Source organism: Vitis vinifera, chromosome 10 (assembly GCF_030704535.1).
Source record: "Vitis vinifera cultivar Pinot Noir 40024 chromosome 10, ASM3070453v1".
Classification (NCBI taxonomy): Eukaryota; Viridiplantae; Streptophyta; class Magnoliopsida; order Vitales; family Vitaceae; genus Vitis; species Vitis vinifera.
The window spans coordinates 1,811,629-1,837,603 of record NC_081814.1 but is presented as its reverse complement, the minus strand read 5'-3'; the positions used below and the strand labels follow the sequence as shown (position 1 = coordinate 1,837,603).

General features: G+C 32.9%; 3 protein-coding genes across 3 annotated transcripts; 1 reads left to right on the top strand and 2 right to left on the bottom strand.

The window, feature by feature from the left end:
* The first annotated feature begins 927 nt into the window (after positions 1-927).
* LOC132254529 (uncharacterized LOC116803646) lies at positions 928-4,248 on the top strand. Its single transcript, XM_059740379.1, has 3 exons — positions 928-1,699; positions 2,861-3,056; positions 3,675-4,248. Exons 1-3 carry the CDS (start codon positions 1,242-1,244, stop codon positions 3,987-3,989), a joined length of 969 nt encoding a protein of 322 aa, XP_059596362.1. The 5' UTR covers positions 928-1,241; the 3' UTR covers positions 3,990-4,248.
* A 3,462-nt stretch (positions 4,249-7,710) lies between these two features.
* LOC132254440 (uncharacterized) lies at positions 7,711-14,147 on the bottom strand. Its single transcript, XM_059740050.1, has 5 exons — positions 13,476-14,147; positions 12,342-12,569; positions 11,065-11,104; positions 9,376-9,883; positions 7,711-8,733 (listed from the first exon to the last, which is right to left on the bottom strand). The coding sequence occupies exons 1-5, from the start codon at positions 13,996-13,998 to the stop codon at positions 7,840-7,842; spliced, it is 2,193 nt and encodes a 730-aa protein (XP_059596033.1). The 5' UTR covers positions 13,999-14,147; the 3' UTR covers positions 7,711-7,839.
* Positions 14,148-17,330: 3,183 nt separating this feature from the next.
* LOC132254439 (uncharacterized) lies at positions 17,331-25,030 on the bottom strand. The gene is made up of 6 exons (XM_059740049.1): positions 24,669-25,030; positions 23,666-24,359; positions 23,200-23,418; positions 21,930-21,975; positions 20,027-20,537; positions 17,331-18,422 (listed from the first exon to the last, which is right to left on the bottom strand). Exons 2-6 carry the CDS (start codon positions 24,189-24,191, stop codon positions 17,634-17,636), a joined length of 2,091 nt encoding a protein of 696 aa, XP_059596032.1. The 5' UTR covers positions 24,192-24,359; positions 24,669-25,030; the 3' UTR covers positions 17,331-17,633.
* Between the last annotated feature and the right edge of the window lie 945 nt (positions 25,031-25,975).

Genomic DNA, 25,975 nt, shown 5'->3' with positions numbered 1-25,975 from the left:
GCATACCTAACAAGCATTCTATAATTTATCCAATAGAGAGATTTTCTTCTTAGAGAAGGGATTTGACATTTAATTACTATTTTTTTATTTTCCTAAAAAAATTATTTATATCTATTTAATTGTTTTAATTAGTAACTAATAATTTGAAAATTGAAAGAAATAAATTAATGCAAATGAATTACAGGTAGGTTAGGACAATAATTCATAATTAATTAATTAATCACATTTTATTATACTCCATTTGTAATGCTTAAGAAATGGTCTTCGCTGGCCAAAGCAAAGTCAAAGCCCATGGAAGCCGGCGCATGCCATGTGGCAGTTGTTGGCATGGCTACAATATAAGGCATCTTATAGGTTTCGTCGTGGCGTGCTTCATTTTTAAGCATTTATTTTAATTAAATATCAACATTTTAAATATATTACAAAATGCATAATCACAAATTAAAAGAAATTTAAAATTTTTGCTTAATTTGACCAAAAGTTGAAGTTATATTATCAAACTAATTGGACCTCCTTTTTCAATGGATTCAAATCTAGATAAAGTAGACACCTTTGAGTATAACACAACTTTTTATTCAAATAATTTTCCTAGTTATAACCTAATACTTGATTCTCTTTTGAGGGACCCCAATATTTTTGGATCAATGATTGGAGTCCACTTATTGGTAAGTCGAATATATTATGGGAGTGTTGAACCACCTGGACTCAACAAAAGGAAGTGGGCAAGGCCTGGCCCAAGAAAATAATTGGGTCTATCCCTGATTAACTTTTTCATAAACAAATCCAAACATGAGGAGAGAAATCTAGGGACAGGCCCATTTCCAACTAGCCCAGCTCAATAAGCTAGCCCAGAAAGGAGATATTTTAGTGGAAGCTTCGTGAAGGCTCACACACTGAATGGAAACCCACAAAAGGGAAGAATGTAGAAGGAGCCACACGGCTTTGCTGAATTCACACAAAATACAAAACCAATTTCAGCCTCACACCCCCCTCGCTGGCTTATTGTCTGAAAAATTCACTCATCCCACAGACAGAGAAATTCCACGTGGCAAAGAAAACTAGGCCACGGTTCCCGATATTACCCCTACCAATGAGGCCAAACTGCCTCCGGTCTCCAGGGCATAACCGTCTTCCGTACCCGCCTATTTCTAACGTTGTTTCTTCACTAAATAGACAGTAGTTGCGTTTTTCGCTTCTTCTCTGTTTTCTCTGCGAAAGATTCGAACTTTGAGATTCTGAAAATGGCTGGAGTTTCTCAATTCAATCAAATTTTCTGCAAGACCTGCGCCGTGGCGGCACCTCAGTTACAGTCTGGCGCTAAATTGGCTTTTTTTCCGGCGAATTCGGTGGGGGTGGTGGGGAAGGCAGTGGGGAGAGTTAGGGTTTCGGCGGGGGAGGTGAATAGGGGAAGGCCGGTTGTTTTGGCTCGGACGGCGTTGGATGATGAGTGGGGGCCGGAGAAGGTGGAGCCGGAGGGGGAAGGGTCGACGGTGGCGGTGGTGGAGGAGGAGAAGTCGAAGGAGATTACTAGTTTGAAGAAGGCGTTGGTGGATTCGTTTTACGGGACTGATCGGGGGTTGAAGGCGACGAGCGAGACTCGGGCGGAGATTGTGGAGCTTATTACTCAATTGGAGGCGAAGAATCCGACTCCAGCGCCAACTGAGGCGTTGACTCTGCTCAATGGGAAATGGATTCTAGCGTAAGTTGTTTGCTTTAGTTTTTTTTTTTTTTTTTCTTTTTTCTCCGTTTGGTTGTTGGGAAAGACTAGGGGAAAAAGAACGGAAAGTTATTTTAAATGACTTCCCTCATGGATCATTGTTGGGCATGTTTCTCAATTTTTCCTGATTAACAGAGGGAAAATGCATCTTCGGATTTATTTATTTGTAATAGTTGCTTTCTTTGATGCTAATGGATCACTGAATCAAACTAATTAAGGGAGTGACTGGGACTTACATGAGATATCTAAGGAGAAGAAACGGGTGTGTGAAAAGCCCCTTTGCCTTCTCTGATTATTTTAGATTTTGTAAAATCAAACTTGAGGCAGCTGCTTGATTAATCGAGGTTGAGCTCTGACCATCAATCTGATTGGTGATGTTGCATAATTCTATGGCTGTCTGAGTCAATATGTGCAAGTAGGGTACAGAATCATCTTGTTTTATGTTGTAATCTTTTCGGCGCTGTTTGGTTTTTGGAAAGTAGGATGGAAAGCAAGAAATGGATTAAAGTCAATAAATTATTTTTTTATATGTTACTTTAAATTCTTTTCATTTATTTAACTCTTTTTAAAAATATTAAATAATTTAAAAATATGTAAATTTCTTAATAATTTTAATTAATTTGACTTTGGTTTCGAAATCTTCCGTATTAATATCAAATATGAGAAAAATCATTTTCCTTAACAATTATTTTTGTAACCAAACATAACCTTGGAGATCTCATATATGTTTCAAAGTTAGTATGTGTTTTCCTCTGCTTTTGCTTTACATACACCAAATTGTACACTGTGTTCAGTCCTTCTCTTTGGCAGCAAAATCAAGATTACCCAATGGCTAGACTTAGCTACAGGTGTAGTTCATTCTGATGCCTGCACAAGAGAACATTATATTTATGTCAACTCGTGTTTGTATTAACTCTGCATTCTTTTCTCCAGCCATATTTTCTATTGTGTTGCCTGATGCTTGGGAGTTTTCCTTGATCCTATTTCTTGTTTCATGTCCAACCCGGGAGTGAGTATGATTTGCATGCTTCTCTAGAGATGGTGACTATGGCATGTTCATCAGTGTTAGTGTGTTGTAACTCTCTTGAAGGGGATTCAAATTGGGCATGATATTGTTACTGAGATTTTTGTGTGGTGCTGCAGGTACACATCTTTTGCTGGTTTGTTCCCCTTGTTGTCAAGGGGTACACTGCCACTGGTGAAGGTTGAGGAGATATCACAGACCATCGACTCGGAGAATTTCACAGTCCAGAATTCTGTCCAGTTTTCTGGGCCTCTGGCTACCACTTCCATCAGTACCAATGCTAAATTTGAAGTCAGAAGTCCCAAGCGTGTGCAGGTATTTCTCTATACCTGAACCATATACTCCCTGGTTATTATGGTGACAAATTTTAACAGAAAGGTTAGTGATTGACCACTTCTTAGGATTCATTCTCAATTTACATGTCAGCATCTTTATTTGTATCTTCTTTAAAGATCATCATCCTTCTTTTTGTGTATACTCAATCAAAAAATTTCTCACACTTGCCATAGTAGTAAGAGAAAAATGGTGGAGAATTAGTTGAGGGAGAATATTTGGACCATAGGAAAGGTCATGAGCATGAACTTGATCCACTTTCTTTTCTTTTTCCAACATATAAAGCATGGTGAAATGGTTCTTCGTCTTTCATAATGGTAATAATTAGTATCTGGAATTCAATAACTTATATTTTTCATTATTCTAGATTTTTTTTTTCCACTCAACACTCCAGTTTACTTATTGAATTGTTTGTATGCTCCACCAAAACAAAGTTGAATGATTTTCATTTCCTTATTGTTCCTGTATATGCCCCTGCATTTTCAGGGTTCTATTTGATTGTAAATTCTATTCAAAAACAAGAAAGTTCTTTTCCATCCTCTTACTGGGGCTGGTACAAGGTTCTGCTCTAAATTGGTATGCATTTTTATTTAAATTCAGATCAAGTTCCAAGAAGGCATCATTGGCACTCCACAGCTGACTGACTCCATCGAGTTACCAGAGAATGTGGAATTTCTGGGACAAAATATTGACTTGACGCCCTTCAAAGGCTTGATCACCTCAGTCCAAGATACAGCTTCTTCTGTTGCCAAGACAATCTCCAGCCAACCACCATTGAAGTTCTCTATCCCAAACAGCAATGCTGAATCATGGCTGCTAACCACATACCTTGATGAAGATCTTCGAATCTCTAGGGGAGATGCTGGCAGTATCTTTGTGCTCATCAAGGAAGGCAGCTCCCTATTGGTACCTTGAGCCAAAGCAAAGAACTATTTCTTAGCAGTGTGATGCTTCTCCAGAGACATGTTGGATTCTATATAAGAATAAATGGAGAATGAACTGAAGAATCTTGTTTATAAATCATCGTCAGATAAAATAGATTAGACCATAGCCACAATATCCAAAAAGGTTTAGATTTCTAGTACCTGTGCCAGGTGGGAATCAGATCATATATGTGAGATTAATACTCCAAGATAATTCATTTTATAGAATAACACTTCTATTTCATAAGCTACATTGATTTAGTACTTCTTGCTTCATTGGATCCTGCAGAATTTGAATGACATTATTGGTTTTGGAAAGGGGGCTGTATCAGATTCAACGCTTCAACCATCATTTGGTGGTTACGAGATATTGGCCAAGTTGGTTTTATTTTCTACTTCTATTTTTTTTCTCTACCTTTTGATGTATTTTTTAATGGGATATAATAAGAAAGGAGGGTCGAAGCGCGTTTGGATTGTGTAGCAGGCAAGCAACATAATCTCTTGCTTATGTGTAGAAGTTGGAACAATGACTTCTGTTTTCGTGGAAGGTTAAAGGGACATATTTTGGTTACAGGGCGAGAATTAGTTTGAAATTGGAAAAATGAGCCCCTTTTTCACTGGAAATGACCCATTGTCTTTACTTTAAAAACATTTTGTATATCTCATTTCTAGCCCATTTCCCCCTGTTTTTACTACTTCCTCTTTCAATGAAGTTTAAACCCTAAAAGCAAAGATCAAGGAACTAAAGATTAAAATCTTATTCATGTCACAAATAAAAGAGTGATGTTGTCTCATATTTCTTTGTTTTCTGAGATTCGCCACATCCTCCATTTTTTTCTTTTCTTTTTGTTTTTGGTTAGGATTTTTTTATAGTTTCATATGAACTTTGATAATATTGAGGATAAGGTTAACTAGAAAGCTACCATCGGTTAAATCTTTGGATTTTAGTTGGTGTTGTTGCATTTTTCTTTTTTAAAATTTATTGATTTTCAACAAGTTCTTTAACGAAAACCTTGGATCACACTCAATTGATTGCGGAATCAAAGTTTCAATCTTAATACCTTACAATATCATAAATGAAACTTAATTATATTTATATTTAGATAAACGTTCCAACTAAAAACATAACTTCAATAAAGTTCTTTGTAAATGAAATGAAATTTAATCCTAATTAAATTATTTTGAAATTAAACTTACAAACTTAATCTTAATTAAGTTCTTTATAAATAAATTTAATAATTGTATATCATGAAAACTTTTTCTTAATTTATACTAAATTTATGAATTGACAATATATCTTGAATGAGAACAAAAAAAGAATGATTTGTCATATATATTTTTTTTAACTTTCTATTTCTATTTTTATTATTTATCTAGTTTTTTAATAGTTATAATAATGGTAAGAACATGTTTTATGAGAGAAATCATTATCATGAGAGAGGGTTTTTCTAGAACATCATCAATTAAGAAAGAAAAAAAGTGAGACTAATAAAGAAATGAGAGCAAGTTAGAAAGCATATGAAAAAAAAAAAGAAAGTTCTGGTGTTAAGTGACTCAATTAAAGACAATTTATGTTGGATTTATGGGAGAGCTAGGGATACAAACAGGTGTGGAGAGATTAAAAGAATTGAAAGAGAGAAAAAAAAAGAAGCCCTTAGAGGGCAATAAAATAGAGGGGTAAACTTGTTCAAAGGAAGCCAAATTTTAATAAAATTAATAAAAGTTATTTTTACAATTTTGTGAATATTTTGACCCACCTATCCCAATCACCCCCTTTTTTTTTTTTTTTTTTTTCCATGTTTTCTCTTTTTTTTTTTTCTCCTTATGTTTTGCTTTGCTGTAAAGTAAAAGAATTCCTCACTATTCTTTCCTCTAATCTTTATCATTGGTCATGAGAAAGAATGATGTAAATATTCAACACTTTTTTTATTTTATCTTATCCTCTTTTTTTATCACAAAAAAGAGCTGGAGAATAACCATTAATTACTCTTCATTATTAGTTATGAAAAAGATCTAAGAGAGGTAAACAATAACCTAAAAGGAGTTGAAACATTTTATCTATCTAGCAAGGTTAATGATGGTGAGTAACAATTTGCATCAATGAAAAATTATGGTGATTTTGTTAAACTTAATCACAGTTAAATCTAGATGTACATTTTAAACAAAAATTTAATCCCAATTAAGCTTCTTATGAAACTTAACCTTAATTAATATTATTTGTTAGCCCAAGTATTTTCTTAATTGAGTTTTGATAATTACAAAACAAAGGTTAAGCTTACTAATGTTTTGAGTCAAGTGAAGTGCTCAAGTTTAAAAGCACAAATTTTGAAGAAAGCTCAAGCATTAAGGAAACACTTCAAAAGCATGAAGTTTTGGACCATGAAGACTCAAGTGCCTAGGAAAATATTGTAAGATGGTTTTTGTCATTGCACTTAGGGTTAACCTTTTTTTTATGCCCTTCAAAGATTCTCTACTTTATCACCATCTAAACTTAAAATGGTTTTTATTTTTAAAAATTGATGAATTTTATTTTTACCTCAAAACCTTAGGTTAAAGTCTTTCAAAAATGTCTTATATAGGTTTTAAAATGAATTGGTCAAGATATTAAAAGATTAGAAATGAGTTCATAAGCATTTTGGGTTGTTTTTAGCCCAATCAATCAAGGATACCTTGAATCGTTTGAATCAGTTCAACCAATTAGGCTTTTTTGATTGACGTTCGATCGAGTTGCCCAAAAAATTCTTCTTTCTCTCTAGTAGCTTGGTGTTTTTGATAGAACATCTAACTTAATTGGTCAAGGTCTGATTAAGGCCTAGTCAAGGGTTGGTTGAACCTTAAAAAGGGCAATAATTAATAGTTGTGCATTAAATGTGTCAACGACTAGTCAATTGATTGAATTGGAAATTGATTGGTGGAAGACAACTTTGTTGTTTTAGATGTTTGTTTTCTATAAATTGGAGTCTATGCATTTATTAACAAGGGAATACTTGCATTTATTTGCTTACCATTCCTTTTCTTTTTTTCAAAACTTCCTCATTAAAGTGCATTAGTTCAAAACTTGAAGAATCCTTTTCATTGCACCATTGAATTCCATTCTAGTTTTATTTTGCATTGTGGGCCATTTTTGTATTAGGATTGTGAACATTAAAATCCTTTCTACCTATTGAGTGTTGGTGGAAAATTGGAAAGGATTGTAAAGTGTAAGAAGGTTGAAGACTTTGACCTTAATGTCTTGATGATTAATGAAACCTTTATTTGGTTAAGAGAGTGAAGAGAGTGTACGTAAGTAGATTACCGAATCATTATAAAAAGAGTTTGCATCTCTCTCATCTCAACTACTTATTTATTTACTTGTTTTGTTGCTTTTATTGTCATTTTTCAAAAAAAGGTTTAATAAATTAAACCAATTCAATCCTCTCTTGGGTGATTCTCTAAAGTTAATTAGCTTTGTTTCACAATTGCTATCAAAGCTAAATCTCTTATTTTTTTTGTTTTTTGTTTTTATATTTAATCAACAGAAACCTTTCCATTTCTTGAAATTGATCTATCAGGTCATTTTATTCTCTATATCATACCAAACCGAATGTTTTTGAATTTTTAACTCAAAGGCCTCCTCTTTTAACTCCCAATCATCAAACTATCTTGAATAAATATTAATTTAACATGCAAACAATAAAAATATAATTTAGATAGGCTTAAATTCCAACCATAAATAATAATAATAATAATGAGTCATCATAAACAATATATATATAAGGTAGAGGACAATTCCAGTGATAAGTAATCATTCATCCATGCATGTGCTCCGAAAAGAGTTCTGAAGCGAGATTCTGTTTCTTTTTTCAAACTTGATCGGTAAGAGGAGCAGAAGTAGTTGGCTGAGGAGATTGGGTATCGGATTTGGGCTGGGATTTATTCCCAGATATCCAATGAGCAGGTTTACATAAAAACTCAGGAGCCTTTCTCACGGTCCAGCGCAGTCCTACGAAAGCTCCATAGAGAAGAAAAATGGGGAGAAGTAGGAGAACGATGAATGTTACAATCACCATGGCAAACGAAAAGAAAGCGAGGGCAAACGGAAGGAAAGAGAGGTAAAAGACGACAAGGAGGAATATTACAAACAGAATGGCAACAACTATGAGGAAACTTGCAACAAAACTTTTGAACCATTCACTGCAAGGTACCAGCACTGCTGAACGTAGAGGTGAATATGAAAGAAAAAAAATGGGGACAGGAAGGAATGCAACCACATCCCAGACAACATTTTTTGGACTATGTGTCATTATCAGGACGATTGTTGCTCCAAACGCCACTGCCATCATTGAGACCGAGAGGACCAGACATATAATTCCCTGTCTCAGCTTTCTAAACAGATATATCTTGAAGTCTTCTAAAGGAAATGAGGATGTAAGGATGGAGAAAAACATACCCACAGATGTCAAAGCCAAAGCGAGGGAGATCACATCAGCTAAAACGAAAACCATAAAGAAGGGTTTAGAGTGAAGGATTGGAATGCCGGTTTCTTGATTAGGACCTCCTGGTACCGTGTAGGCTGCTGCGAAGGCAACAGTGGCTATGAAAACAGAAAGAATGGTGCAATTCTCAGTAGTGGCCATTAGCCATTCCTTGGCGTCTTTATGGAGATTTTCATTAGAAGCAGCAAATAATTCTTCAGCAGTCTGGTGATCTTTGTTGAGAGGCTTGGTCAAATGCATCTTACAGGCCGACTTCACTTTCTGCACCCACACATACCATCACAAGCTTTTTTTTTTTTCCTGTAATCCATTCATCTATAAGCAGACTAAATTAAAACATGGTGACTTTTAAGCTTGATATCATTATTTTTCTAACAACTTATACTTATAGGTCTACTAGGATAGCTTTTAATAGGTATCTTGGCTTACGAGAAGTCTTGAATTTGAATCTCATTAATGTGTTTATTTTCCCATGCTTTTATTGAGCCTTGTGTCAGTCCAGCATGACTACAATGAAAAATTAATTAATACATCATTCTACGATAAGGAAACTACTTTTCATACCATATAAAAAGAGTGATAGCTAAGGAAAAACCCATATATGACAAAAATTGATCTTATTTGTTTATACTTCTAACAAGGTTCTCTTTATTTATACTAAGATTATATTTTCTTATGCTTAATTTGATTTTATTTCTTTATATTTAAGTCTCATCTTTTAGTTGAGGTAATCGTTTAGTAACTTAGCATTTTTCTAACTTGACACATATCTCTCATCAATTACCTAGCTAATAACTTATTCTTTTTGGTAATAAAGACTGATCAAGACTCAAATGGCCCAATCGAAGTGAATGCATGTGAACAATGTATATGCTTGTGGTTAATGAGTAAGTAGAAGTGCACCTCAAACAAAAGCAACTCATCTTGTAGTTGGAGTGCAGGGCTTTGCATCTTTTCACTAGCTTGACTTTTTCTTTTTTGGCTAACCATGTGTAGTACGGAGTTTCCTTTGTTATCCGTAGCTGATAATAACCTTCTTGCAAGTACTTCAGACTTTACCACCATATCAAAAATATCAATATGACGATAAAGGATTGCCACATGTAATATATTCATTCCCTCCTTATTTGTATGTGTAAATGCCTGAGGATGGAAGTAGAGTATTTTGTCGACAATTTCTTCAATGTTTGACATTGTTGCCAAAAATAATGGAGTTTCATCGCTCTTCTTGTCCTTGTTAGTTAAACTTTCTTGGGAGTTTTGTCCTTCCTTTTTTTGGGACAATTTAGAGAAGTGTTCTTCTATTTCATGCTCCTTACTCTCATCTTGACCCACTGCTTTAGAATTAATATTAGCATCCCATGAAGTGTCGTGCTTTGCTAAATTCTTGACGAGTGCTATAAGTGTTAATCTGCTTCCCGTAACATGAGACATTGAGGATTACTTTTATGTAATATTGAAAACTATTCAATATAAAAGTGCTTTTATAATATAGATCATATTTCATAAATCTAAAATTTAACTATTGAAATACTGAAACATATAAATATTGAATTTACAAATAAACAACCTAATATCATATGAAACACTCAAACAAGCTAATACTAAATACTCAATTTATTGAAATACTGAAATTTATCATATAATATTGAAGTCTAATAGTTTATTCTACATATGAGTCCTTACATGCCTATACATATTTTGGTTAATATTATATCACCAATAGAATACTGCAACAACAATAGCTTCCAATGAGTAGGTCACTTGATCCATAAAGAAGACTTCTCGTTTTTCTTTTTAATTTTTTCTAATAATTGTTTAAAAGTTATTAAAAATTGGGACATTGCTAATGGGAAATAGTCACATAGCAAAAGTGGCTATATTTGTTTGTATATTGATTTTGTATTGACGTCTTATTTTTCTATACCTTATTATCATTCATTTGTATAATTTTACCACATATATCAACAACTCATATCATGAGTTAGGCTTAAGGTTCCTATTCTGTACTTTCTTAAAAGTTTAAATAGTAAATTGATGACAATCAATGTAAAACCTAATTCTCTTCCTATTCTTTCTTAAAATGTTGTAATTTTTTTTTTAATTTTTATCTAGGTCATGTTTCTTTTCATAATTAAGTCATTTTTTCTATTTTTGTTCAATAGTTCAAATTTATATATACATATCAAGAATTCAAATTCAAAGTTTGATATGATAATAAATTGAAACACTAGAATTTTCTTTTTTGAGCCTAGAATTACACTTGGGTTGAACATTGCGCATTAGAGCCTTCGTGGGCCTAGTATATTATACACTTGGGTTGAACATCTATTCTTTGGGATGGTCTAAATATATGTTAAATCAAGAATTTTTGTATGTTTGAGAAAGAATTCGTATCCTTGCATATTTGAGAAGCAATTTCAAAAACCTATTAACAATTCTCAAGTAAAATTATAGTGAGAAGCAGTTCGCGTTTGTTTTTTCTCCTTTAACTAATTATGTTTTAAATTTCTTATGTAAAAACTTTTAAAAGTATTAACTATTAAAATAAGTTGATATCCAAGGTGCGTACCAAAACATTCCTACTCTCACCTTTTATTTTTCGTCACATCTCTTTTGAAGGTTTCCTCATCTGAAATGAAACTTTGTTTGTGAGATGTTTATGCCACAATTAGTAAGAGAAAAAAAATAATAAAAATATGTAATAGAAAAAGAAATAAATAGTTATTAATTATAAGAAATCAAAGTAAGCAATTATTGGTGAATGAAAATGAAAATATATATATATATATATATATATATATATCAAATTTTATTAGATAGACTAAGAAACAAAATCCATATTTTGTTAGAGAGAGGAAAATTGAGAAGAAAACAGTTATATCCATAAAAGCCCCCATTTCACAACTCAAGTCAACAAATCAGGGACATTGAATATGACTTGCTCAATTCCTTTCTACTACACATCTTGCTAACATCATGGGTCCTATTCTATTTATGGAGAATAAACATTACTGCTATGTGTTAAAGCAATTAAATTGGGTTCAATTGGGTTAGATAGGCTTGAAATCTTGAATGTATATCATACATTGTTTTACATATTTCTCCTCTTTTGTTCCATAACAATATACATAGAAGTCTGTTTCTGACTCTAGTAAAATATAGTTTAGAACATTATCAAAATTATGAATTTCTTTAAAGTCAAAATCATATAAGTCAATTGAATTGAGTTATTAATTAACCTATGGACTTTTAAAAATATATAAAACATAAAGTAGCATAATCAAAGAGTGTTTCATATATATCACATGAATAGTCCACTGGACCAGTTTATGATGAAAGAAGCAATATATACTTTTGTAGCCTAAAGTTGATGAGTTGATATAAAAATCACTAGAGAATAGCATAAGCGTTTGGGTAAAGCAAGTCCCTTGAAGAAAGTTGCATTTAATATGAGTAAAAGATTCATGAAATTTTCTATACAATAGACTAGATACATGGTTTTGCTTGAATGAGAGTTTGTACGGAGTTCCCATATATATCATCTGTTTATCTACCACCTTTTGTATTTTATTTTTTGATCTTGTTGAATATTTAATCTAAAATTAATCTTGTTTGAACTATCCATTCACCTCTCGCTAAGTAGTCTCATGCAATAAGACATTTGTACATATGTTATTTTCAAAAAGCATTGTAAACTAATTATGAAAAAATGCACTGAAAAATTCAACAAAATTTAGCATTACAAAACTATATTAACCATATACCCAATTTCAACAAAATTTTGCCTTTTAAATAAAAATGCAAATGAGAGTAATTGAGTAAATGAAGAATAAATGATGATGAAGAAAGAGTTAAATGTACCATACATAATTCCATGAGAATTTCCATGGAAAATTTTACAAATTCTTGTAGCATAGAGCTTTGTTTCATTCGAGTTTTTGATTTGTTGAGTTGCTCTATGAACCCTCGTCTTTGTATTTTCCTCTTTCGAAATGCAGTTGGATTGCATGCGAGATATTGAAAAGCAGTCATTGAGGATTGATCCCTTTCTTTAATTAAGTATGGATAGTTCTCGGCAATTAATGAGGCTAAATCTGTTTCACATCAATTTTGCAAAGATAAAATGAAAAACATAAATATTAAATTAGTAGTTTAGTACACTTTTTGCAATATTTATATCAAAATTAAAATTACTATAAATAATATATAAAGTGAAAGCTTAAATTAAAATTACTATAAATAATTTATAAAGTGTATATTTTGAAAGCTTAAGTTTTATTTTTGTCATAGGATACACTTTTGGGTGTATAATGAATTTTCTTTATATACATATATTTTTGGGGACGCCGGGGGCGGCGGGGGAGTTACAATTTAGAAACTTTTAACCAAAAAGGCTTTGCGAATTTAATATTTATTTAATAAAAAAAGTTTTTCCATGAATACAATATAACTTCATTTAAATGTGGCATTAACAAATCAATTTTTAAGAAACTCTTTCTATATTTTTTAGAAGCTAAAGCTTTTAGCTTATGTCAGATAAGGCTTTAATTAGGATATGAAATCAATCTTTTAAATTTCAGTATTTATTTTTATTACAAAACACTATGGAAAGCACTGCTTTGATTGTAAAAAATTTGTAGGAAAAGGAAAAAATGTAAAAATAAAAAGAATTTAAATTGTTTTGTTTGATTTATCTTAAAGATTAGATACAACAAAAATGATTTAAAATTCAAAAAAATCAATCAATTCCAAGGAACATATTTTCTATTTTCCTCCTATTTTATCACGTCTTGCATGTATATATATTCAAATATTTTAAAGTCATATTTTATATTCAAATACTTCAACTTTTAGCTGAAAAAGTTCTCCAAGGGCTTTAACAACTTAAGCCATTCAGCATCGAAAAACTTAATTCGTGGCGCTTGAGAAAGAGACACGTTAGAAATAGAAATGGACTAGCAGTACTTGGAGATGAACTAAGAGCAGAATATATAACTCACCAAAACACTCAGTGGCGATGGAAATTTGGAGAACTGTTGTTCCATCTTTTCTCCGCAAATAGGGTTTATAATCTTCTGGACCTTCTTTCGTTAGCCCCATTTTCCCAGCCAGAAACTTAAACATTTCAGTTTGGCCATAGCGGGCTGCACAAAATATAGGCGTCTCTCCTGAGTCATTGGACGCAATTAGCAAGTCAGAATCTCTCGTCAACAGCTCCTCCGCCACATCTTTCATGGCATCGCTGGTGGCTACTTCGTGGAGTATAGTGTTGCCGTCGTTGTTTTTAATATCGGAAAGTTGACGGTCTGCAGGCAACATGTTTAGTAATTTGAGTACCAGATCTTTTTGTTTGGAGTGAGTGGCCATGTGGAGGACTGTGTCGTTGTAAATACTGATTCTCTGCAACGGGCCTTCTGGAAGTTCATGGCAGACTTCAGCCACATGCTCGTTGTCTTTTTTCCTCAAAGCTTTGTACAATTTAGCAATGCGTTCCTTTTGTTCGGAATCATTGGTAGCAGCCATGGGAGAGTCTTTGGAGAAGGGAGAGCGGAGCGGAGCGGAAGGCTTTATTAGCAGTGAGGGATGGGTTCTTACTTCTTACAGTAGTTGTTATATGGATCTGGTGAGGCCACAGCAAAATCCATTTCATATCATTTGAGTGTGCCCACAGTCATAATGCCACAGTATTAATTTATGGCTATGATAAATGTGAATATCTCATCATATTTATCCAATTCCTAATGCTACAAAAAGAAGAAAAATTCCTTACTTGCTAAAAGCCATGTGTGTCACCTTTTTTGAAGCTTGCTTTTTAAAATTTATTATTATTATTTATTACATTTTTGTTTTTCCAAAAAAAATAAAAGTGCTTTCGAGAAGTTCTCAAAACAGTTTGCAAAGAAATAAAGGCTATGTGGTAGGGAACTGGACTCCAGAACATTCTGCTTCTGCTTTTATAAACTTGTATCATGTCAATTTTCATGCTGGACTTTTAATGGTTTTAGATTATTCGTATGAACATGCTTTGAAAAATTAAAAAAAAAAAAAAAAAATTATATTTGCCCTTTGTAGATATTATATTGAAAATGATATAAATAAAAATTTAGATCATGCCCAAGTGAATCAATTTTCTCTGTGGGCTAAGTGAACATTTTGGCTTTGAAAAATGTGTACATTAGGACAAGATTAACAAATTTAATTAATAGCATTTGCATTATCTGTATGATTCTTTACCTGTTTCATAAGTCTGACAAAGTTATTCTTTTATTCTTTACCTACTTCATAAGGTTTATCTTTTGTTTGTTCTTTACCTATTTCATAAGACAAATAAAGTTAAAGTTGTCACATTTTTTATTAGTATGGAAAATTGAAGCCTGCCATCAAAGAGCAAAGAGCAAAGAGCAAAGTTGCCTACTGAAAAAGTTGTCCTTCAAGAATGATTATATATTCTTATAACTTTATCTTTTACAAATTCAAGAAATTTTGAAACAAGACATATATATATATATATATACTTACTTTTGCAAAATTAGAAATATTGATAAAAATCTAGACCATACAAAAAGTACAATAGTTTTCTAACATTTATATTATGTAATAACATACACTTAGATTTATCTCTAGTTTTAACATAACACAGCATTAAATTATATACCTAGGAGAGTTCGTCTACAGGCTTCAAGTGAATGTAAATTTACTTTTTTTTTCATAAAAAGTCAAATAATATATCTTTATTTATTATTTTTGTGGATATTGAGAACATGTGCACTGCCGGGGCTCATAAATTATTTATATGATAACAGAAACAAAGTAAAATGTTATCTTTCTTCTTGAATCAATTCATTGAAAAAGCTACTCATAAAATAGACAAGGCTGATATGCTTGTACTTCAGGCATTATTATATTCCCCCAACTTTCTACTTCTATAAGCTTCTATATATTAAGATTCATCTTGCATTTTTAATCCATAAAGATTAAACATTATCAGGACTTGATGCACTATGGATATCCCATTCTCCATTTATTAAAAACTATAATTTATAGTAAGTAATAGTTCTCATCCATACAAAAACTCTTATTGATATTGTTTGTTATATTTTAAGTAAACAATGAAGTTTATATAAATTAATGATATTTTTTTGTTTGCTTGAGTAGGTATTTGGAGTTAGAACTAAAAAAAAATTGAAGATAGAGATTTCATTGCAACCATTTATCTTTTCACTTGCTTTATATGATGCAGCCCCCTATGACTATTATGTTACATGGGTTGTGGACAAACTCGTATTATCCATTTAATAGTCTACTTATATGAAAGTTTGTTTATCTTCATTTGTGAGACTATGTAGAGGGAGTGTTTAGCTACGGTTATTTAAGTTAAAAATTAATTCTATTTTTCACAACTCTTATTATTTTTTTTAATCAATCCAAATATCTGGGAATGAGAATTATCAAGCAATCACACCAAGAAACGCATAATTGATATGAAAAACCATTTATAGAGTCTCATATAAAAATCCTGTAGATGTAGGGACCATGGGTCTAATAGGATGCATAGAAAATAACTAATTATAAAATTAAGTATACAATTTTACTTAGACTCAAAGGCTACCTCTCTCAAGGGACTTGTGATTGGAGCTAGTCAAAATATGTGCTCCAATAACACATATATCACTACAAGAATTATAAGCTATAGCCACCTTATTTTAGTGGGATAAAACAATTCTCCACTAAAGATGATATATAGATGCGAAATTTTTTTATTTGTGTCTACAAGTCTTGAAAGATGGAAAGTTGGTGTGAAAATTTTATGGTAAGCTTATAGTTGTGGCAATAAGAGGAACCGACTCTACAAATGGCCTTTTAATGTGTGTACATTTGTAATGTAGCCATATATCAAGTGCTATAGCAGCAAACTCACTTGTACTGCTACCAAAGACCTATTGCAACAGTGGGCTTCACCACTAGCGTAGGTATCGTATACAATCCTTAACTGGTCCTTTATTTCAAATCATATTCCAAACCTTTTCCAAACTGATGATGGATAGACCTTCTTCAGCCCTAAGAATCAAAGACAAACATCTCTTCTTTTCTTTACATGGAGATCTGCATATTCAAATTTAAAGCTCTGACTTCTCCATTTGCATTAGGTTGGGCGAGAAGATGAACAACGGTAGTCGGGTGGAATCGGGGAGTTAAATGAGGAATAGAAAGAGCAAAATGGTTGGCTCATGATATCACAAATGAAGTCGGGATTTGGAAAAAGGATCTTACGAATCATGTGCATTATAAAACGTTCAACTCACCTAAATTAGCAGATTAAATGCAACGGCCAAACTCTATTCATCGTGTGGATAATATTGGTGATTGGTGGAGTCATGAATTTAGTAGATGGCTCGTAAAGCAGCAAATTGAAATAGAATGGTGCAGAGCCTGTGAACGTAGGAGCTGAGCTGCCCTTCCTTTTAAGTTTGGACATTCTCCTCACGAGGTTGTATGATTTGAATAATCACTTCATTGACTTAATTTGCTGTGCGGGATCGGTATATATATACAAGAGCTATGCAATTTGTTAGACGTAAAAATGCCTATATACAAAGAAAAGATAAAACAAATTTTGAATTACAAACTGGTTAAATAGGAACTGAATTTGTTGAAGCTGCTGCAACTGAATCGTTTGAGTTTGGTGAAGGAAAATGGAGACCAAAGAGTGAGGAGGGGTTGCTGAGGCGGCAGCATCTGCAGAGAAATGTCTAATGGGTATAACCAGCTACAATCCAGTCCAATGTGCTGGGTGTTCATCATTCAAAAGAATATTAATGGGATGCAATCAATAGAAAGTAATTGATAGGCTTAAATTTCAATCATTAATAATAATAAACCAAATATTATATTAATCAGATAACGATGAGGATTAGGAAAACCTGATCATAAATCCGCTCTTCCCTTATGATACAATGATTCTCTGCATAGAAGTGATTTTCCTCTAGCACGGTACAGAGATCTCAGTGTTGTGGAAATTTGATTCCACCAACTTAGTAGTACAACTAAAACTACATTCTCAATATGCTAATTATCAATACACAAACATGTTCTGTTACTACTTGGAAATAGAAAAAGTGCTCTGAAAAGAGTTCTGAAGCGAGATTCTGTTTCTTTTTTCATACTTGAGTGGTTGGCTGAGGAGATTGGGTATCGGATTTGGGCTCGGATTTCTTCCCGGATATCCAATGAACAGGTTTACATATAAGCTCACAAACCTTTCTAAAGGTCCAGCGCAGTCCATCAAAAGCTCCAAAGAGAAGAAAAAAGAGGACAAGGAGGAATATTACAACCAGAATGGCAACAACTATGAGGAAGTTTTGAACAAAACTTCCGAACCATTCTCGACAAGGTCCCAGCACTACTGAACGTAGAGGTGAATATGAAAGAAAAAAAATAGGGACCGGAAGGAATGCAACCACATCCCAAACAACATTTTTTGGACTATGTGTCATCATCAGGACGATTGTTGCTCCAAACGCCACTGCCATCATTGAGACCGAGAGGACCAGACATATAATTCCCTGTATCAGCTTTTTAAAAAGATATCTCTTGAAGTCTTCTAATGGAAATGAGGATGTAAGGATGGAGAGAAATATACCCACAGATGTCAAAGCCATAGTGAGGGAGATCACATCAGCTAAAATGAAAACCACAAAGAAGGGTTTAGAGTTAAGGATTGGAATACCGGTGCTTTGATCAGGACCTCCTGGTACCGTGTAGGCTGCTGCAAAGGCAACAGTGGCTATGAAAACGGAAAGAATGGTGCAATTCTCGGTGGTACGCATTAGCCATTCCTTGGCTTCTTGATGGAGTTTCTCATTTTTAGCAGCAAATAATTCTTCCGCAGTCTGCTGGTCTTTGTTGAGAGGATTGGAGAAATGCATCTTACAGGCCGACTTCACTTTCTGCTCCCACACATACAATACAATTGTTAAGGAAACATGATATACATTGTTGGGCTCAAATATTGTAAGTTTAAGCTTTTAGGAAAATTGGTTATTTAACATGATATTGGTGGGAAGTCCCGGGTTCAACCCCCTGTCCACAATTTGCATTTCCCAAATTTAGTTTGTCTCTCCATAACTTGCATTTCCCAAATTTAGTCTGTCTCTCTATGTGAGGGTATAAGGCCTAAGGAAGCATGATATACATCGTTGGACTCAATCCTATAAGCTTAGGCTTTTAGAAAAATTGGTAGTTCAACAACAATCATGAGTCGTTATTCTTGAAATGCATGCAAGCATTTTTTCTGTTTGTAATCCCTTCATCTATACCCATACTTAAATAAATTAAACATGGTGACTCAAGCCAATTATTCATTAACTTTTAAGTTTTAATCTTAGTAGCTTGATATCGTTATTTATCCAACAACTTAAGCTTATGGTCAACTAGTAGCTTTTAATAGGTATCTTGGCATATGAGAAATCTTGAATTTGAATCTCATTACTGTGCATTTACTCAGCCTTGTGTCAGTGTAAAAAAGACTACAATGATAAGTTAATAGATCATTCTATGATAGGGAAACTGCTATTCATACCATATAAAAAAGTGATAGCCAACAAAAAAACTGATATATGAGAAAAATGATATCTGTTTATACTTCTAATAAAGTTCTACTTATTAATTATGCTTAGATTATATTTTTTTTTATACTTAATTTGATTTTATTTCTCTATATCTAAATCTCATCTTTTAGCATTTTTATTTTACAATTTATATTTTGCTCTACACAATAATGGCTTAAATTTAAAATTAGGTGTGATACCCATTTAGTAACTTAGCATTTTTCAAATTTAATGCATATTTCTCATCTATTACCTAGCTAATAACTTACTCTTTTTGGTAATGAAGACGAAGAATCAAATGGCTTGACCTAAGTGAATGCATGTGAACTAAGGGAGTAAGTAAAAAAAAAAAAGAAAACCGACAAACCAATCCAAACGAACCAAAATTGATCATATTGGTTTGGTTTTCAATTTTCATGTCTCTTAACCGATAAAAATCAAACCAAACCAATATTGTAAAACTTATATATAATTGTTTGATATTTAACAAGTTTTTTTATATTGGATTCTATTAAAATGATTCATTGTTTTTATATTATGGTCAAATTAATTCTAAATGCACTCAATATATTTTTAACATTAAATCCAAATTGGTTTCAATTTATTTCAAAAAGAAAATTATACTTAAGGACTAAATATAAACTCAAATTAATGGGTTTTAGGCTAAAAACAAACATAAATATATAATTAGGCTAAGGACTAAAGAAGGTCATTAAGTTGGGTCAAAATCAATCCACAAAAACCGAACCAAATCGACCTTAAAAGGCTTGGTTTGATTTGGTTTTTCACTTCAAATTTGGTTAGCTTCGTTTCTATCATATATAAAACCAACTATATCAATTTGATTCACTTTTTTACTCAAAAATTGATCAAAACAACCTTATTTGCACCCTTTAATATGAACAATGTCTATATTTATGACTAATGAGTGAGTAGAAGCGCACCTCAAACAAAAGCAACTCTTCTCGTAGCTGAAGTGCAGGGCTTTGCATCTTTTCACTAGCTTGACTTTTTCTTTTTTGGCTAACCATATGTAGTATGGAGTTCCCTTCATTATCAGTAGCTGATAATAGCCTTCTTGCAAGCACTTCAAACTTTATCACCATATCAAAAATATCAATATGACGGTAAAGGATTGCCACATGTAATATGTTCATTCCCTCCTTATTAGTATGCTCAAGTGCCTGAGGTCGGAAGTTGAGTACTGCTTTGACAATTTGTTTAATATCTGACATTGTTGCCAAAAATAATGGACTTTCATCGCTCTTCTTGTATTTGCTAGTTGAACTTTCTTGGGAGTTTTGTCCTTCCTTTATTTGGGATAATTTGGAGGAATGTTCTTTTATTTCGGGCTCCTTCTTACTCTCACTTAGGCTTATTGCTTGAGAATTAATACTAGCATCCCATGAAGTATCTTTTTTTACCAAAAGCGTGACAAGTTCTTCAAGTGAATATCTGTTTTAGTGATGTAAGACATTGAGGATTACTTTATATAATACTGAACACTATTTGATAGAAAGTGGTTTTATGATATGGATAATATTTTATAAATCTAAAATTTAACTATTAAAATACTAAGCATATAAATACTAGATTTACAAGTAAACAATCTAATATCATATGAAACATGGAAACAAGCTAGTACTAAATATACTTAATTTACCGAAATACTAAAATTTGTTGTAATTAAATATCCGAGTATTCTATGATATTAAAGTCTAATGTATAGTTTATTCTAAATATGAATCTAAACATGTTTGTGCACATTTTCATTAATATTATACCAATAGAATACCACAAAAACAACTTTCAATTAGTGGGTTAAGATCCATAAAGAAGACTTTTCCTTTTTATTTTTAATTTTTTCTAACAACCTTTTAGAAGTTATTAAAAATTGGTCCAATAAAAAATATTCACATGGAAAAAAATGATTACTTTTGTCTATATATTGACTTTGTATTAATGTCTCATTTTTTGTAACTTATTTTCATTCTTTTATATAATTTTATCATATATATCAACAACTCATATTATGAGTTAGGCATAAGGTACCTTTTTTTTTATAACCGTGGATGTCTGAGTCAACTTACATGCTCCTCGACCAATCCCACGGGGCTCTGAAGTTAACGATCGGGTAAACCTCCAGTGGCCCTGAGGGGACTCGAACTGGTGACCATTGGGGAGCAAACCCAAAGCCGGACCAACTGAGCTACCCCTCAAGGTTATAAAGTACCTATTCTCTATCTTAAAATTTTAACTAGTAGATTGATAACAATCAATCTAAAACCTAATTCTATATCTATTCTTTCTTAAAATTTTATCATTTAGTTGTATCTACGTCTAATTCCTTTACATAATTAAGTCATTTTTTTTGTTCAATAATTTAAATTCATTTATACACATCAATTATTCAAGTTCAATGTTTGATATGATGATAAATTAAGACTCTAGAAATTTCCTTTTATGAATCTTGAAGTCAAAGAACAGTTAAAGCATTTTTGGGCCTAGTATTACATTTGGGTTGAACAATAAGCGTTAGAGCCATTGTGGGCCTAGTATATAGTAGACTTGGGTTGAACATCAAGCCTATGGAATGGTCTAAATACATGCTAAATTAGGAATTTTTGTATGTTTGAGAAAGAATTCATGTCTTTGTATATTCAAGAAGCAATTTGCAAAACCTATTAATAATTTTCAATTACAAACTATAATGAGAAGTAGTCGAAGTTTGTTTTTTCTCCTTTAACTAATTATATTTTAAATTTCTTATGCAAGAGCTTTCAAAAGTACTAACCATCAAAATAAATTAAATATCCAAGGTATGTATCAAAACTTTCCATATCTCACCTTTCATCTCTTATCATGCTTCTTCTTGGGTTCAATAGTAGCTTATCTGAAATAGAACTTTGTTTGTGAGATGTTTACGCCATAATTCATAAGGAAAAAAATAGTAAAAATATGTAACAAAAAAGAAATAAATAGTTAATGAACATATATATATATATATATAGACTAAGAAACAAAATCCATGAGAACAAATATATGTTTAGTTAGAGAAAAATTGACAAGAAAACAATTATATCCATCAAAGCACCCATTTCACAATACAAATCTTTAGGGACATGGAATATGATTTACTCAATTCCATTCTACTACATATCCAGCTTACATCGTGGGTCCTATTAAACATTACTGTTATGTGTTAAAGCAATTAAAATGAGTCCAATCGATAACAAATATGTTTAGTTAGAGAAAAATTGGGAAGAAAACAGTTATATCCATCAAAGCCCCCATTTCACAACACAAGTCTTTAGAGACATGGAATATGACTTAATCAATTCCATTCTACTACATATGTAGCTTACATCATGGGTCCTATTAAACATTACTGCTATGTGTTAAAGCAATTAAAATGGGTCCAATTGAGTTAGATAGACTTGAAATCTTGAATGTACATCATATATTATTTTATATGTTTCTCCTATTTTTTTCTACAACAATATATGTACAAGTCAATTTGTGATTCTAGTAAAATTTAGTTTGGAACATTATCAAAATTAGGAATTTCTTTGAAGTCAAAACCATATAAGTCAATTAAATTGAGTTATAAATTAACCTATAGACTTTTAAAAATATATAAAACAAAAATTAAGTAGATAATTCATTAAATTTTCTATACAATAGACTAGATCCATGGTTTTACTTCAATGAAAAAGCTTGGAGAGTATGTGTGTGTCTATATACATAAATCACCTAACACTTTTTGTTCATTGAATATTTAAATTAAAATTAATTTTTTTAACTATCAATTCACCTCTCTCTAAGTAGTTATATGCAATCTAACACATTTGTTCATATGTTTGTTTTATAAAGCAATGTAAACTAATGACAAAAAAATGCACTGCATTTTGTAAGATTGTTAGCTAGTTAACTCGACTCTAAACTAATTTTTTCAAAAAGAGAGAATACATAAAAGCATATCTAGCATTCCAAAACAACAATAACCACATACCCAATTTCAACAAAATTTTGACTTTTAAATAAAAATGCTAAGAAGAATAATTGACTAAATGAAGAATAGATGATGATGATGATAAAGGAGTTAAAGGTACTATACATAATAAGATGAGAGACCCCATAAATACTTCTCCCATGGATCCTCGTCTCGCTTCAATTTTTGATTTGCTGAGTTGTTCTATGAAACCTCGTCTTATTTGTCTTTTCCCCCTTCGAAATGCTGTTGGATTGCATGCGAGATATTGAAGAGCAGTGATTGAGGATTGATCCCTTTCTTCAATTAAGAATGGGTAGCGCTTGGCAATGAACAAGGCTAAATCTGTTTCATATCAATTTTATAGAGATAAAACGAGGAACAAGAATATTAAATTAGTAGTCTAATATATATATTCATAAAAGCTTGAGCTTTTAAGTGGCTTGCTATTTTTGACATAGAATACACTTTTGGGTATAGAATGGGATAATAGATTTTATTTTTTTTTTGGTCCTACGTTCAGGTATACTGTAGAAATAGAAATGGAGCAGGAGCACTTGGAGACGAATTAAAAGCAGAGTATGTAACTCACGAAAACACTCAGTGGCGATGGAAATATGAAGAACTGTTGTTCCATCATTCCTCTGCAAATGAGCTTTACAATCTTCTGGATTTTGTTGCCCTAGTCCCATTTTCCAAGCCAGAAAGTCGAACATTGAAGTTTGACCATAGCGGGCTGCACAAAAAATAGGCTTCTCTCCCAAGTTGTTGCCCGCAATTAACAAGCCCGCATCTCTCCTCAACAGCTCCTCTGTTACATCGATCATGCCATGGCTGGTGGCTGCTTCGTGGAGAATAGTGTTGCCGTCGTTGTTTTTTATATCAGCGAGTGGACGGTTGAGATCTTTAGGCAACATATTCAGCAAGTCGAGTACCACATCGCTTTGTGCGGCGTGAGCGGCCACGTGGAGAACTGTGTCGTTGTGAAGACTGATTCTCTGCAACGGCCCTTCTGGAAGTTTATGGCAGACTTTAGCCACATTCTCGTAGTCTTTCTTCATCAAAGCCTTGTACAGATCGGCAATGCTCTCTTGTCTGATATCATGGTTGTCCGCCATGAGAGCGCCTTTGGAGAGGGGATAGCAGAGAAGAATGCTTAATTAGCAGTGAGGGACGGGCTCTTACAGTACAGTTATGATATGTCTGGGTGGTAATGTGGATTTGGTGAGGCCACTCAGGGTTCAAAGTATCGGCAACTCGGCTGAGTCGTATCCGCCTCTCGACACCTGCCGATACCAGATACAATATAATGCACAAACTCGGCACGGAATCGGTAAGACTCGATCCACTCGGTTAGGTTACAGAAAAATTTTCAAACATACTCTTTTTCTTTCCAATCACATTAAAATATCAAAACATTTTCAAAAAAAAATCAGAGATACCCCTTTCAAAAGCAAACACTCGGGATTCTGAAATTGGAACTTTTAACCCAGAAGATCAAAGAAAATGAAGAAGAAAAAACCCAACGCTTGACCCGTTCCAAAATAAGAGGAGAAACCACCCAAGGATGAGGGCATGATTTAGGATTTACTTACCCGATTTTCCTGAAAATCGAGCATTACCGGAGGGTGGAGCTTTGGTGTGGCGGTGGTGACTCGTCAAGTGGACTGCATCTTACAACGGCGACGCCGGCAAGGCAACCCCTCACAGTCAGATTGCTCCCCCAGTGTTGGGTCTTGCATAGTTGCAAATTCACCATTGCAGGTGGTGTCGTCTGTTGTGGGTCTTCACAGCAACGGTGCTGTGAGGGCGGGGAGAGGAGAAGATTGGGAGCTCAAATTAGGTAAAGTAAAAACTGCCTTTTATATGGATTTACATGGTTGTTGTGACATATGATTTAATGGTAACCTAGCATGAGAAATGAGTCCTACTTTGTTAAAGTAAAATGATATGGATGATATGGAATGGGATTTAATGATAAATTAAATGTATTTATATTGGAGAGTGATCATTAAATCCCTAATTCTTAGTATTATTATAAATAATTTTGAGTTAAATATGAAAATTTTTTGTTTCATTAATTTTTTATATTTATTTAATTATATCTCTTTTTTATAATTTATATATATATATATATTATAATTTTTAATTATCTTATTTCTAATATTAAATTTAATCTAAAATTAAATTAATAAATAATTTTTATTAGGCTACAACTTATAGCCGAGAATCTAGTGACCAGCTCTATCCTCTGGAATCGGTCAACTGTCTTCCGCTTTCATGATGGATGGATAAACCTTTTGAAACATCCCATGTGGTGCACTGTACACAAAATCATATTAAATTCCGAAAGCGGAACCCGTGTCTTGATGAATTCCATTTATTTATTATTAACCTAAATCAAATGCCAGGTCAATTTTCATCTCAACAAAATCAACGGTCAATATTGAACTGAAGAAAGCGAAGACTGGGGATTTGTGGCATACTTCCGTAGAAAGTGGATCTCAGACATATGCCACGTGTACATAGCCAAGCACGTGGATATGTGTACACAGTTCTTGTACATGAGCTGGCAAAATAAAATAAAAAAATTATTATAAATTTAGGTTGTTTGGTAATACGTCTTATCTTATCCTCCAAATAAATAATGAATATACACACTAAATATTTATAAATTATGAATGTAGGCACAATTAGATTGGTATCCATCACTCGTTCCTGTGGATAATATTGATGGAATCATGAATTTAGCAGATGGCGCAAAGCCTGGTGAACATGGAGGCTGAGCTGCCCTTCCATTCGGTATGGGAATCTCCAACATCGGTCTTATGCCTGTGCTTATGATTGCTGGGTAGCAGGAGAAGGAGAGCTAAGAAGTATAACTAGCTACAAGCCAGGCCAA